The sequence below is a fragment of the Pogona vitticeps genome, chromosome 3 (genome assembly GCF_051106095.1).
Source record: "Pogona vitticeps strain Pit_001003342236 chromosome 3, PviZW2.1, whole genome shotgun sequence".
Classification (NCBI taxonomy): Eukaryota; Metazoa; Chordata; class Lepidosauria; order Squamata; family Agamidae; genus Pogona; species Pogona vitticeps.
The window spans coordinates 213,453,269-213,468,360 of NC_135785.1; the positions used below are offsets into that span (position 1 = coordinate 213,453,269).

A 15,092-nucleotide genomic window follows, 5' to 3' on the forward strand; every position below is an offset into this window, starting at 1 on the left:
AGATAAGGAGTTGGATGCCATCTGTAACTTGGTGACATCAGACCCCAAAAAGCTGGAAACAAAACATAACCCTGAGGGACTCCACAGATCAACAGCTAGAGTGTTAGCCAGGAGTTCCCCACCACTATAAAACAGTGCCATCCAAGAGAGATGACCAAGAAGGATACCATGACTGATGGTACTGAAAGCTGCTGAGAGATATAACAGAACCAACAAGGATATATGTCCTGTTTTCAGAGTGATCAGAAAGGGCCGCTCTTGCAATCTCCACCCAAATTAAGGTGACCAAATCTGTTCCATCCCACAACCAGACCTGATACGCGATTGAAATGGATGTAGATAATTTGTCTCATCCAACAATCTCCTGAGGTTGAGAAGCAACCACATGCTCTAGTACCCAGGAATTGTCCAGGAATGGAACATTAGAAACTTGGCCAGCAATTCTCCAATACCATGGGATTCAAGCAGGGCTTTTTCAGCAATGGTCTTACTACTGTAAACATGCTGGGATCCTATCATACTGCAGGGAGGCATTGACCATTCCTCTAACGTATTCAGCCAGTAACTACCCCCACCCCCGGCACTTTTATAAGCCAAGAAAGGGAGGGGGTCTATCATATTTTGAAAAATCCTTTTTCTAATGAAATCCTGTGTAGCATATTTTTCAGATTATTTAAATGATGTCCATATTTCTCATTTATCTCTTTTTCAAAATTTATCATTATAATTTTAATTAGTATGTTTCCCTTACTATCAAAGATAAATGCTATTGCTATTAAGAGACTACTATGAAGCTGAAATGTTTTAAAGATATTTTTGAGATTACCAGATGTGAAATATGCAACTCATGTAGTTAGACTAGAGGTAAACCTGATATGTCATATACTGATAACTGATGTGTGTTAACTCTATTTTATCATAGTGCTCCAGATCAAGGGCAGAGCGAATGATATTATTAATAAAGCCTTGATACCACATGAACATAGCAATACTAATTTTATGGCTGTAAAGTTTTTAAGTAATGCATAGTGCAATAAAAGTGTCATGAAGATTAATGGTCAGTAGAATTATCTAATTCCACACAATAAATTATCTTCCAGAAATGAATTCAAGATAGAATAAAGCTAGTGTATTCTCACTGAAAAATTAAAGCTGAGCAGTGATTCTTATCTTCTCTATTTCAAATTCAGATATGACATCAAAGATGACTACACCTTGCGTATTAAAAAGGCTATGAGTACAGATGAGGGGACCTATACATGCATAGCTGAGAACAGAGTTGGAAAAGTTGAAGCATCTGCCACACTCACAGTTCGGGGTGAGTACTGAAACATTCAAAAGAGGCTACTATATAAATCTGATAATTTCAAGAATAATCTGTCAAAATAATTGAGATCAGATTTTTTTTCAAATGTATTAAATGGAACCTTTTTTTTCCCCAGAACTTCTTATTATCTATCTATCTCTCATTCTGTGGCCATTAGTTAGTTGAAAACTGTAGTCTAGGTTATATGAAAACTATAGGATATAAGGAGCTCTCAGAAGAACTATTAGTCACAGTAGTCCAGAGTAGACAATTTCAAGAAGTCCAGGGCCTGCACACATCTGTTCTTGTACCTTGGAGGGCTGCTTTTATGATCTCCACCAAAAATCAATGTGTTTTCCCCCTACAAAAAAGGTGTGTGCTTTTTTTAACTTGAGGATCTCTTTTGCACCTCTACGGGCCAGAATTACTTTGTAGGGTTAGATACAACCCACCCATACTGTACAGTATTTCATTTAGGCAAGGGGACCTTTCAGATGAGAAATCCAGACTTCTTTTAGTGAACATGCCAAAAGTTGGACAGAGAACTTTGTATGTGCAAACCATGTAGTCTATCAGTAACCCACAAGCATATCTCAAATAATCTCCTTAGTTTCTGATACAAGAGAGGGAAGAGCATTTAAACTCTTGGATCCTGAATTTATATTAGAGAATGTGATCTGAGCTTTTGAAAAAATAGCTATGACTATTGTCTGCACCAGGAGAAATTTCATGATTTAGAAGAGTTTCACAGGGGGAAAAAACCTAAATTTGGTCAATTACATTTACTTTTTGTTTTGATATCTACAAGGTTCACCTATTCTGATTGTTGACCACTGTATGTAAGATTTTATTTCTGAGATTTTTGAGGTAAAACAGCACACACTTTGCACTTATTTTCCAATTAATATGCCTCTGGAAAGTTCTGTACCTGTACTTTCACCTATAACAAATAGCAAATATGTCCTTACAGTGGTAAAATTAACAATGAAAAATTAAAGACAACTAAGTCTTGTAAGGATAGATAGATGGATTCAGATGACATATTTTCTATAAAGAAAATATGTGATGGCTTTATTTTACTCAGGAAGATGGAATATATTGGAAGCAATGGGTATACATTTAGGCCATTCAGTGAGCGGATGTTCAAACCTGGACAAAGTGCATTATTTAAACTCATGAGCCATGGAAGTCTTTTGAGTTGGGAAGTTGTTTTGTGTGCCAAATACAAAATGGAGAGTGGATAAAAGGAGGAAAGAATCGATTTAGTAAGGAAATTGGAAAGAGGTTTTCATCTGTGTTTTGCCTTCAAGGATATGGAATCTATCCCTGATTACTTTTGTTTACCCTCAGTTTAGTCTGCATTTTACCCTGCAAATCATATGGCAATGGGTCATTTCAAGAGTAATAGAGCCTGCTTTTGTTTTTCTTACAGTTAACCAAACATTGGCAGACCTCAGAAAACTTACTCTTTTTTTAACTGCAGAATCCCTAACATCACCATGGCAAAAGTTCATAAAGGCCAGAATGCTGTCAGCAGTCACAGAATGTATATGCTCATCAGGCAAACTACCTTGTAGTTGCTCCTGCAATCTCTGGCTTGCATTTATGCATGACACAGCTCACCTGATTAAAAACATCTTGCATGCACAAGAGGGTAGTGAATTCTCCATTGTGTGTTGGCAAAATAAAAAACTGCATTCACAACAAACTGTTGTGTATATAAACAGGATAAACAAGATTTTAATCCATAATACCACTTGAATCCCAGTATGAGATTAAGTATAGTAGTAGTAATATTGGTGGTGGTGGTGGTGATCATTATGATTCTGATCTCACAACGATACCCACAACAACTCTTAAAAGTAGCTTTGGCTGAGAGGTAGCAACTAGTCCAAGGCCACTCAACTCTGGGAGTAGATGTGATCTTAATATGAACCTGTCTGTTTCAAGTCCAGCATTTTAACCATTACAGTGAACTTTATTAGCTGTCTCAATTCAGTGCTTACTATATAAATGGTGAAGTAAGAAAAATCCGGCCACCCAGAGTTGTGCAATAGGAATATATCAACAGTAGTAAGTAAGCAGTCTTACTTTCTGAAAATGTTAGTCTCTCTCTCCCTCCCTCCCTCCCTCCCTCCCTCTCTCTGTGTAGTCAACTTCAAAAACTATTTAATGTAATGAGTATAACTCATATTGTGAGTTAATACTGTGTATTGTACATGTTAGGTGCACACATTAAAAATGAATATCAAATATATTTTATTTCAAGTTTGTGTTCTAAAGATTTGGCAGAGTTACAAAAGATTAAAGAAACTTTTTTTTGCTTTAAGAAGGGCTCTTTTTTATATGTATACATTAAATAGAATAATCCGAGTGTTTGTTGATTGTTTTATTACAACTTGGAACTCATCCAAGATGCCAACTTCCATTTCCATCTTTTAATACTGTACATAGATACAGATTTAGTTGGATTTGGTGAATTAGGATTAAACTGAAAAGAAAAGAAAAGAAATAAACATAGTGATTTCACAAAATGGTGGGAGAGAGTTATCTGAATATGAAGAAAAGGAGGTTTGTAATGATTCAACTGTTGAAATGTTACAAATAATATTTACTTCACATAAGAGGTTTTGCAGAAGTTTTCTGTTTCAATCTGCAATTTTTTAAAAACATAAGATCTCAATGTACACTGTATTTGATGAGTACGTTTCCATGTTATGGTTTGAGAAGAGCAAACACAAGATTTCTTTTTGGAAAGAAATAGAATCATTCCCCTATAGGTATGTTTTTTAAAAAACCCCATAATAATACTAGTCACTGGTTAGCTGCACATTTCATATTCCTTCATAACTTCATTCATAGCATATTTTATAGAAACAAAAAATATTCACAATAAAGCTTGGCATAGCTATATGAGTAGTGAGTAGAACAAAGGGGACAGAGGAATCTGTTGGACTCACTGGAGCTTGAACTTAAGCAAATTAAGGTGGAAAAGGGAAATATATAATTTAATTGATTTTCCTACATGAAAGAAGATTTCTCATTATCTTTCCTCCTGGCTTTCTAATTTAACTAGCCATAGGTAAAGTGTTTATTCAGTACAATGGGAAATGTTATATTGCAAATATATGTAAGACTTTTGAGATTTAAAAATAGATTAGAAAAACCAAGGAATGTAAAATTTGAAGTGACACGTCTAGAAAGTTTGGAAATAAAAGCCAGATACTCAAACCCCCATTGCTTTTAATAGCTGTAACAGAAATTATTCTATTTGTGTGTATGATGGGGATGCTGTGATTTGAACTTCCAGTGCCAGAATATTTTAATAAGAATACACTAATAATACCAGTAATACACACTTGATGTCTTGTCCTATGCAGTTTTTGCTTAAAAGTATGTCTCATTCTATTCAGCTGAGCTTACTTGCAAGTAAATGTGCTTAGGATTGTTTCATGTGTTGAAAGTCATGAATAGTACTATGTATTTTAGTTGTGTAATATTTCTGCCTGTTCTCGAGGTCCTTGGTTAGTTATTCTTCATTTCCTATTAGCTCTTCAGTAAATATTACACATTAGCTGAAATCCTGTTGCTTAACATAGGAAGTTGCACTAGAGTAGGCCCATTGAATCAGTGGGAATTTGGTGAGTCAACTCCTCCATAAGCTCCATTGATTCAAATGGATCTACTTACTGAGTCACAATTACAGAAGCCATTGTTTTTCTTATACAGCATTGTTATGCCCATGCTTCATCCCTAGTACGTATTAACAGTGTTGCCATACTGAATGGCAGAGCTACTTCCTATACAGACAAAAGATAAAGATGCCAAAGAAATTTTTAAAAAACCATAGAATTCACAGTAATAGCTGCAAAATTGCCAAAGTTATAATCAGTCACCTATACGCAAAGGTTTTTGCCCTTGCTGTATAAGAAGTTCCTAACTTTCACTATCTGACCTAGTTGTTATGGTCAGATATCCTATACCTATAAAGCAGCTGATAATTGTGTTGGACTTTTCCATGGGGGAAAGGGCCATACTTCTCCCATCTTCTTAAACCCTAGTTCAACAGGTGGATTCTTCTAAGGATAGTACAATCCCTCTTAATAGGTCAGTAGCTGTGGAATCTATACAAAGATTCTGACTTTCCATATAAGCTATATGGTAATGAAGTGTTCCGAACTTGAGATCCCTGAACAATGAAACAGAACAATGTAGCTCATATCTCAAAGTCAGCTTACTTTAGAATTCAAATCTTCAGAAATTTGTGGTGATGAAGTGCATTTAGCAAAGCCTGCCTGCCATGTATCACTGAAATCAATAAAATATAAAGTGTATTTTCAGAAGCATGTTCTGATATTTGTATATCTTTTCAAAGTTAAGTTCTATCAATGTTATGGCACATATTCCAAGATACCTGAGATAGCAGCCTGAAACAATAATCTAGTCTCAACCATAATCTTACATTTGAAAAAAAAACAAGCTAAAAACAACAACAACCACAACCCTGCCAGTCTTTTCAAATACATTGGGTAGAATTCTATAGCATATTTCCTCTGGTGTAACTCCGCCAGTGAATTAATGTAAGTTAAACAACCATTGTAGGCATTTTCTTTCACACACTGAGTCATGTCATTGGTATGTGGTAGGAGGTGCCTACAAAGATGCCTAAACTTTTTACAATTTGTCTCTGAAAGTTTCATTGACAGAATTATACCAGTGGCTGTTACTAACAGGATTCTGTCAAGCCTTTTAAAAAAGAAGAAAAAACATGATAGTTGAATAGTATTTATAAAAACACATATATCACTGTAACTGCAAGCTTGTGAACATCTACTGTGAACATAGTGGACCTTCCTTATTGACAAATAGGCTCATCGCTGGGAAATTTTCAGATAGAATGAAAATGATAACAAATACTTGGAAGACATGAAAGTTCACTTAAATGCTTTACAGTGAGAGATCTTTCAAATCCAAATGAACACTGCCAGATTTACAGCTCACATTTCCAGTAATTGTCCATATGACATTTTTTTTTTTAAGTTACATGAAATGTACAACCTCCATGCCTTCTCTAGAGGTTGAGATCCAGTGAATTCTTTGAGGTAGGTTACTGAAAAACAGAGCAAAGCAAAAGAAAAGAGCTAAGTGTGCTGCTCACATACCCCATATTGCTTCAAGCTCTCTCTGGGTGGTTTACAAGTTAATTATGCAGGCTACACATTGCCCTCGCCCTCTGGTGAGCTGGGTATTAATTTTAATGACCTCACAAGGATAGAAGGCTGAGTTAACCTTGAGCCAGCAACCTGGGATTGAACCCCAGGTCGTGAGTACAGTTTTGACTGCAGTACAGCAGTTTTAACCACTGCACCATGAGGCTTCTTAGAGAATGGCATACATGATGTCTGAAGGGCATTTGTGTTGGAAATGGACAATGACAGTTTCTTTCTGGCAGAGGCATGCTTCTATTAGTAGCTTGTTCAGTTATAATCTTCCCCAAAGGATCTGCCCATAGATGGAATAAAGATACTAAACTGAATTAAATAGATTCTTCTATAATTATCTGGATGAAAGCCCATAGTACAGATAATTGTTCAAACCCTTTGATTTAAAACTTTCATTTCTTATATACTAGTTAGATACTAGCAAATTTCCTATGTAGTTGTTGAAAGCTACTTAAGGAGCTTAGACTAGGACAGGGATGGTGAACCTGTGGCACGTGTGCCACAGCTGGCACGCAGAGCCCTCTCTGTGGGCACGTGAACTAAAAGTCACCATCAAGAAATACGTATCTGTCCTCCAATCCCAGATTTCAGCATTGCCCTCTGCTGGTGCAGTGGTCCAGTAGAGGGGTAAGATGGCGGCCATTACTGGTCTAGCCCAATGGGGAATTGAAGGACCAGTAAGTATTTCTCCACCCCTGTGGGAGGGAAGCATTTAACCCTTGCAATGCAGGGGCAGTTGTTCTTTTCTAAACTAAATCCTCAGTATTCAGGTTTAATTGCAGTGTTACACTTTGAAATAAATAAGTTGGTTTTGTGTTGCAGTTTGGGCACTCTGGCTCAAAAAGGTCCACTTCACTGGACTAGGACAAAAGTAAATAAAAAAATAAATAAAAACCCCTCTAAACTTCAAATTATCATTACTGTCATCATTAGGAATAACAGCAGCAATTGACACTACTTGTCCTATCTCTGCTGCCTACAAAATGGAAAACTGATTAAATAAAGGTCTTAACTGCTGTGCAGAGTATACTGAGGGGCATAGCAGTTTTCAAAGGAACCATCACTGTAGGATAAAACTTGTGCTGTACAGAAAATGGGGAATTATTATACTTCAAATATATTGCAATACATAGAATTGTTGTTTTTTTAAAGATCTTGCTTCAGAAACTTAAAAGAAAATGAAAGATTAGGCAATTATTTTGCTACTTTGATACGAGAATTTAACCTGTTTCCTTCTTCCTGCACTGGAAATAACCGGTGCAGCCCTAAACTGTTCCTTAAAATACACTGAGTAATAGCAGGACTGACAGCATCCCCCTCCCCACAACTCAGCAACTCTAATGTAGTGACAGACTTCTGGTAGATTGAAATAACTTGTTGCAGCAACTGCTTTCCATCTTAGTATGAATCTGAAACAGAAATAACCTGTCGATCACTCCACATTTTTAAAAGAAACCAGAAACAGTGGTTAAGAGGTACTGAGTTGAAACCCCTGCGGTCAAAAGTTATTTGTTATGTTTTCATCAACTCTGTCAGTGATTGGGGAAAGGATGTAGTAAGTGAGCTTCCATGTCTGTTACCGAATGAGGGGGAAATGGTGCCTTGGGCTTTTCTCCAAACTGAAGTGCAGTCTTGACCAGCCGTGCTTAAAACTTAATTGGTATTTAAATCAGACAGTGATGCTTGTCTTTTATTGGATTGACATTTGCCAGTCGGTAGGTTTCAATGATATATTCGTCAAGATCTAGATGTCTGGTCTAATACAAAGCTGCTTCACTCCCACCAAGCATTAGCAATGGCATTTTACGATGTCACATGAAACTATCAATGTTACTTAAATGATTGATCTCAGACAGGTTTCTCAAGTGCTGTACAGGTAACTTGGCTTCAATGAATGCAATATCTAACTTGAATTAGAGAAAGAAGCATTTAATTCAGGGCAACATAAATGAATTTAGTTTCAACTGCATATCCAGAGTTAGTTGTAACATTACGCACCATGCATTCTGACAGATTTTCTTTTTTTTCTTTAATTTTGTTATGTTCTCACCACACCATTGTAATGTCTCCAGCTCGCCCCGTTGGTAAGTAACCATCCTTTTATCCATTTTAGCATGGTTTCATACAGTTTTTCACCTTTCATTTTGTAACCATGTAGTATTATATTTTTCAGTATTACTTATCTGATGTGCAAGCAAAGTGCTAGAAATATTATTTCTACTTTGTGTCTGTTCCAGACCCAGATTATCCTTAATTAATAGAAAGATGGACCTTTATTAGCCAGTGCTCCTATTTATCCAAAGCATACCTTATCTTCTTTTGCTGTATGTCCTGTATGACCAGAGTTATTATTTGTTTTATTTGGCTAGCCAAATATTTGGCTGTTGTTTGGATAAATGTTAGTAGTGATATGTTTCAAACTGTAAAACAGTAGGCAAAGTTTCAGCTACAGATTTAAAAGACAAACTGAAATCCATGAAAATAAGATCCATTGGCATAAAATGGCTTCAGATAACTCTCATTGGGTTTTCAAGTGATTGGAACCAGATTTATCCATACTTAGAAACAGATCCATTGAAATCAGTGGAATTGAAAATAATCATGGCTTAATTACATGTCATTGATTTCACCAATTCTACTAGTACATATGAATATGGCTGGCTCCAATACTTCAATACTGTGTTCCTGATTTTCCTCTTAAAATAATGAAACATTTGCATCTGTATTTCTAGCATGATCTCTAAAGTACAAGGATTTATTAGAACCATTGAAAAATATTTATACAGGGTTGAACTAAGAGCTCTTAATATTAAAGAATGTGTCAATGTTTCTTCCATTTTCTTCTGAAGTACTACATTTGCAAAACTTTGAAATCATGTAGAACATTTTGCCCTTTACTTGAGAATTGGTGATACTGTCCTACAGTATTAACAGTGAAAGATTATAAAGAGAGTTTATAAAGATTTTGAAATTGATATTTTTGTTTTACAATATTCCAAGTGAAATAAAAATAGTTCTTTTATAACATTTTAAGTGTGATCTCCCTCCCTGGCAGTATACCTTGGGCATGTATGGTGCTGCATACAGAATAACTGTTCATCATTTCAGATATTTAATCTTCATCTATTATTATCATATCCTTCTTTTAAACAGGTGCGACAATTTAAGCTTAAATTATTCCTGTCTGTTTGGTCAAAGCAAGCCATTCTTAGCATATGGTACTCAGCGTACATATGCGAAATCAAGCATGGTTCTGCCTGAGGTAGATGGCAGCTGGTGAATGTAACAGCTCAATACCAGATTTCCATTAGCAAATCAAAACATTATGAGTAATATCTGTATTGCTCATCTCTGAAATAGCTGTTCTTTTATTTTAAGCTTTTGAAAAGATTTCCTTCAGGAGCTTGCAGCAGATGGGTTCTAGAAGCTCGATATTTATTCCTGTTTAGACCATTTGCTTCTATCATTGCACTCATTTGAAGACTTTTTCAGATGAACATTTTCAGCCTTTTTTCTTTTTGTTTCACTGATATAGTGCAAAGAGTTTATTCGAAACACAATGAGTGACAGTTTAATAGGGTAAATTAATTTAATCCATAGTTTTGTTCTCTTGTGAGAAAACTTAATTGAAGAATGTAATATGTCTCAAACAAGGAGTGAAAAAAACAAAACAGGAGTGTTCATCTTCCCAAAAAATGTCAGCATCTGATTACTCTGCCAGGTGTGTAAAATATAAATAATTAGGAACATTTAAGTTCCAGTATGATCAACTGTAGTCAACATAACATTATTCCTATCCACTACAATTAGCCTAAACAAGAAAATCATAAAGCGCTGCTCAACTTTCAGTTCATGTCAGAGGACTCAAGCACAGCTTTTCCCAAGTCCTGGTTACTGAAGTCTCTTACCTAGAGCTGCCTGGCAATGGATCTGGAAGTCTATGCAAAGTATGTGCTCTTAGAGACCTTTTTTTATTTGAGTATCCTATAGGTCTACTTTAACTTCAACAACGGAAACAAAGTTCTTGAAATTCTGGACCTGAATCATTTCATGGGAGTATTCTTGAACTTCAAAGCAGCATTATAGTTTCCTATTTTTAAACTTAACTATACTCCTGACATGATGGATTGGATAAACAGAACTTCAGATTTAGAAACATAAGCTACCTCTGCTTTTGAAGAAGTGGGTTATTAAGGCAATGAATCTCAATGTCTAAAGATTTAAACAATTAAACTTCCAGTCCTTGTTCAGACAATAAATTCACTGCAGTAGGGAACGGACTTTTAGAACGCATTTGTTTTAGATCTTGCAGCCTGAAGGCACATGAGTTCCATCATGAATTAAATATCTCATTTGATACACCATTTCCTTTGAGGTAAACATGGTGCTAATAAATCATGAAAGTCTCAAATGAGCTCCTATGTTTAAACCGCAAGGCTTCCAAAGAAATATTAATTACATTCCAAAGAAATATTAATTACATTTCATAAAGATTGGTTTTAGATATTAACACTTTCTTAATTTTGACAATGTTACATTGGTCTTTCAAGAGTAACATTTCAATATAAGTTTTTTTTCCTTTTGAGTACAGCTACCACTGGATTAATCCTTATGTGACAGAGCTTATTAATATTTTAGAGTGTATGTACATATGCATATATGTGTGCACATGTATGTGCTCTCTCACACAGAGACACTCTCTCATTCTCTTTCTCTCTCTCTCTCTCTCTCTCACACACACACACACACGGGGGGGGGGGCAGGAAGAGAGAGATGATATGACCAGAGTTTCCATTAAATTAATATGTCTGTCTATATTCTAATGAATTTAATGAAAATTGTCAGAGTTGCATTTGCTGCTTCCTTTTTACTCCCTACCAATTAATGTAGTGGTTAATGTGACACATTTTGTGCTACTAAATTGTACCTATCTCATTCATCTTCATGAGATTATCAGTACAGCCAATAATTGTTGAATTGGTTCAGTGTACCTTTGTCTGGATGATACTTTGCAACCCATATTCCTGAACATATTTTTGTATTAAATAACATCAGTGTATTGAACAAAAAATAGATTGTGCATTCTTACACTAACCATTGGCGCATAAAACTCCAGAAGTTTCCTTTGAAATATTTCAAAACATTTCTTGTAAGACCAGTGTGAAAGATTACCTTAGGAACAGGGCATGGTTGTTGTTGTTTAAAATGACTACAACCTTATAAATTCTATTTTAAAGATCTGCTTGTTCTGGCACACACACACAAAAAAGAGCTAGAGACAGAGAAAAGAGTTGCATTGTTACCTTCTTTAGTAGCGTACCATTACATACAAGTCGTATTTTACTGCCTCACTTTAATTCCTGCCATAGAATACAATCTTCTGCTGTAAAAACAACTCTGAACATGATGTGATTAACCTTAGGGTCCCATCCTCTCATCTCAAAACCCACCTCGTACTTGGCCTGTGCATTCTATTCATGTTCAACCATCTCATTTCCATATCAGCTTACTTGCCCTCCCAAGCTGCTATTAGCATAACAGAGCTTTAGCATGACATTGATTGAAGCCTGAGCTTGCTGAACACAATATCAAAGCATAATTTGCCAGAAATCAAATCTAATTTACTGTGTAGAGTATTTGCATTGCTCTAAAACAGTATTTCTAGGGGAAAATGTCCCAGACCTCTCATCTTAATTGTTTTTGTTGTTGTTGTCTAATATTGTTTCATTCTCCAAAAAGCATGTAATGTATTTTTTCTGAGAACCATTGGTTTTGACTTACAAATGCCAATGCCACATACATGAGTTATATTCTGTTTTTTATGACTCTCTAAATGCTGGCCCACAAGCAACGAGTGGCAATTTCTTAATAGCCAAAACCTTTGTTCATTACACTGTACATGTTTATTTCAATGTCTGTTTGAATATGATCAATCTTTAAATGATCAGATGTTAATAAAGTAGTATAACCAGTGTTTTTAACAGTTGTTTTAATTTTTGTGGATGAATTCTGGATGGCAGGGCAACATACTTCACTTAACTGTTCTTTTCAGAAGTATATGTGATTCACATTTAGGCATTTAGCTTCCCAACTTTGTGTATCCTTTAATTTTCTAAACAAGGTAGTAGCTGGGCAGCAATCCAGCAGTGATTTTTGACTTTTAAAGGCTCATGCCCCCACCATACTGAGACTCCTAAAGACTTTCCCAGGGCAAAAGGGAACCCTAGTGAGCCTCAGAACCTTAAACACAAACTAGAAGAATGAGAAACTTCCATGGTCTTAAATTAGAGTGGACTGGTAGCCCAGATAGGCGGGGTATAAATCAAATTAATTAATTAATTAATTAAATGTTTCCAGTACTCAATCCAGGTTACACTGGCACAACTGGATTTTGCCCATTTCATGGTTAAACTGTCCAGTCCATGTAATAAAGCTCTGGAAATGAACATTATGTACATTATAAGCTACTTTATACATATATGATAGATATTATATGAAGTCCTTGTGATATCAAAGTAGGACCAAATGGATTATGTTGATTTAGCCAACAAAGTACCATTGGGTATATGGCTTCAGCTCATTTATCTTCTTCCACTATTTCATTCTACAGCTTTGCATTCTGATGGTTAATACATGGGACTTGATCAATGTCCATAATGTCAATAATGATGAATAATTCCATAGTTATCTTCCACTTCAATCATCTGTATGATGTTAGTTGTTAGGGACAGTTTGCTGTTAATTGAGATCAGGCAAGTCACAGAGTATTTATAGAAGAATGTTTGATAATTAGAAATTAACGTTTGTCCCCCATTGCATGCTATTACTATTCTTTGGGCTGGATTTATTCCACATGCCTATAGCAGACCCTTTGCAAGGAAACTGATCATTAGTCGTAAGGTAACTCCCATTTATATGAAGGACCCTAATATGGGACTAATTTTGGATTCAGGCAAAAATTTCATTTTGAGGCGTATAAGTCAACTTTTGGCTATTATTTTTGTCTTAGAATGTGTGTTTTCTTTTACTAAGCAAAATGTTTTGTTCTCTAGAATGTACAACTGTAATTGTAGCACTTTTCTCTTTTCTCTACTTCATACAATTGCTAAGAATTTTCATTGCTTAATATCATATTTTCACCTCTCATGTCATAGCACCTCCACAGTTCGTGGTAAGACCACGTGATCAGATTGTTGCCCAGGGCCGAACAGTGACTTTTCCTTGTGAAACTAAAGGAAATCCCCAGCCAGCTGTATTTTGGCAAAAAGAAGGTAGCCAGGTGAGTCCTCTAAATGGGAATGTTATTGTTCTCTTTTTCCTCTTCTAAATCATTATGGTGCTATAGTAGGTAAATGTATGCAAATATTCCTGTTGTGAAGTCATTATTTTTGAAAGCCAAAATCTTCACCTCACCTTAGCATGTTCATAAACTTTCCCCTCTCAATATGTTTTCACTGACTTCATCACTGTCAGTGCTGCTGTGTTTTAGTTTCATAAACCCTTATGGGATCTAACTGTGCTGATTAGATTTTAAGTTCGTAATGGATAGTTCAATTAAAATATTGTTGCAGTGTATTGCTATTCTGAAAAAGGCAAATTCCATGCCAGGAAAGAGATTGGTAATATAACTGGTAGTACTGTGATGCATTTTTTCCTGTCTGTGGCGCAGTCTAGGGACAGGAAAATATACTTGCTTAAAAGAATACTTGTAACATTCTTTGTTATTCTGTATGTGGACTGTCTCTACATGACAGGACATTTCAATGAGCAATATTCAAACAAAATCCATTTCCTCCAAGCAGAAGAGAAATAAGGAATTTTTTTTCCTCATGTACCTCCTGTAATTTTGGCATACTGTTTCAAGGCTCTTTTATTTTCTTCCTCTGTTTGTCACTTGGATTCTGCCTTTCTGTGGTTGCATTCTTCTGCCTGCCATTAGCCAAAACAAACCTGCTGCTTCCACTAGTGGCTTGCCTTGGGCATTGCCTACAGAGACAGAGTATTGTTTAAAATTCTCTAGCTTTCTCTTTCATTCCCCATACTACTCTGGGAGGTGAGAGGGATTCTTGTCTGGTATTGGCCAAGCAAATTTACTCCTGCTCTGCCTTTGCCTTCATCTTTCTGGCATTATTCACTGAGAAATAATACTGGGAGATTTACTTTGTTCCAGAAGAAACATGTTCTTTACTCTTTTTCATCTTCTCCTGCTTTAGCTATGCAATTAATTGTCCATATTCTTGATCATGTTCTTTTGTTGGATTCCTTTAGTGATCTGGAATGTTTTGATTCTCCCCTATGCTGGTTTGCTTCTTATTTATAGGGTCATTTGATTTAGATAGATGGATCTAGAACTAGATACAGATATATCCATTCTGAAGGAATTTCCATTCTAAAGGAAATCAAATCTATCTTGAGTGCTCACTGGAAGGACAGATCCTGAAGCCGAGGCTCCAATACTTTGGCCATCTCATGAGAAGAGAAGACTCCTTGGAAAAGACCCTGATGTTGGGAAAGTGTGAGGCAAGAGGAGAAGGGGACGACAGAGGATGAGATGGTTGGACAAC

At 35.9% G+C, this 15,092-nt stretch overlaps 1 protein-coding gene across 20 annotated transcripts in view; it reads left to right on the forward strand.

The window, feature by feature from the left end:
* The window catches only part of ROBO2 (roundabout guidance receptor 2), a 1,246,783-nt gene that overhangs the window by 1,095,461 nt on the left and 136,230 nt on the right, over positions 1 to 15,092 (forward strand). For 14 of the 20 annotated variants that reach the window (XM_020785431.3, XM_072994027.2, XM_072994034.2 and 11 more), the window contains 3 exons: positions 1,191 to 1,318; positions 8,601 to 8,612; positions 13,683 to 13,807. In XM_020785431.3, the coding sequence (XP_020641090.3) occupies positions 1,191 to 1,318; positions 8,601 to 8,612; positions 13,683 to 13,807 (265 nt within the window). The remainder of the gene's footprint in view (positions 1 to 1,190; positions 1,319 to 8,600; positions 8,613 to 13,682; positions 13,808 to 15,092) is intronic. The other 6 variants (XM_072994026.2, XM_072994029.2, XM_072994036.2 and 3 more) reach the window with 1 other exon arrangement.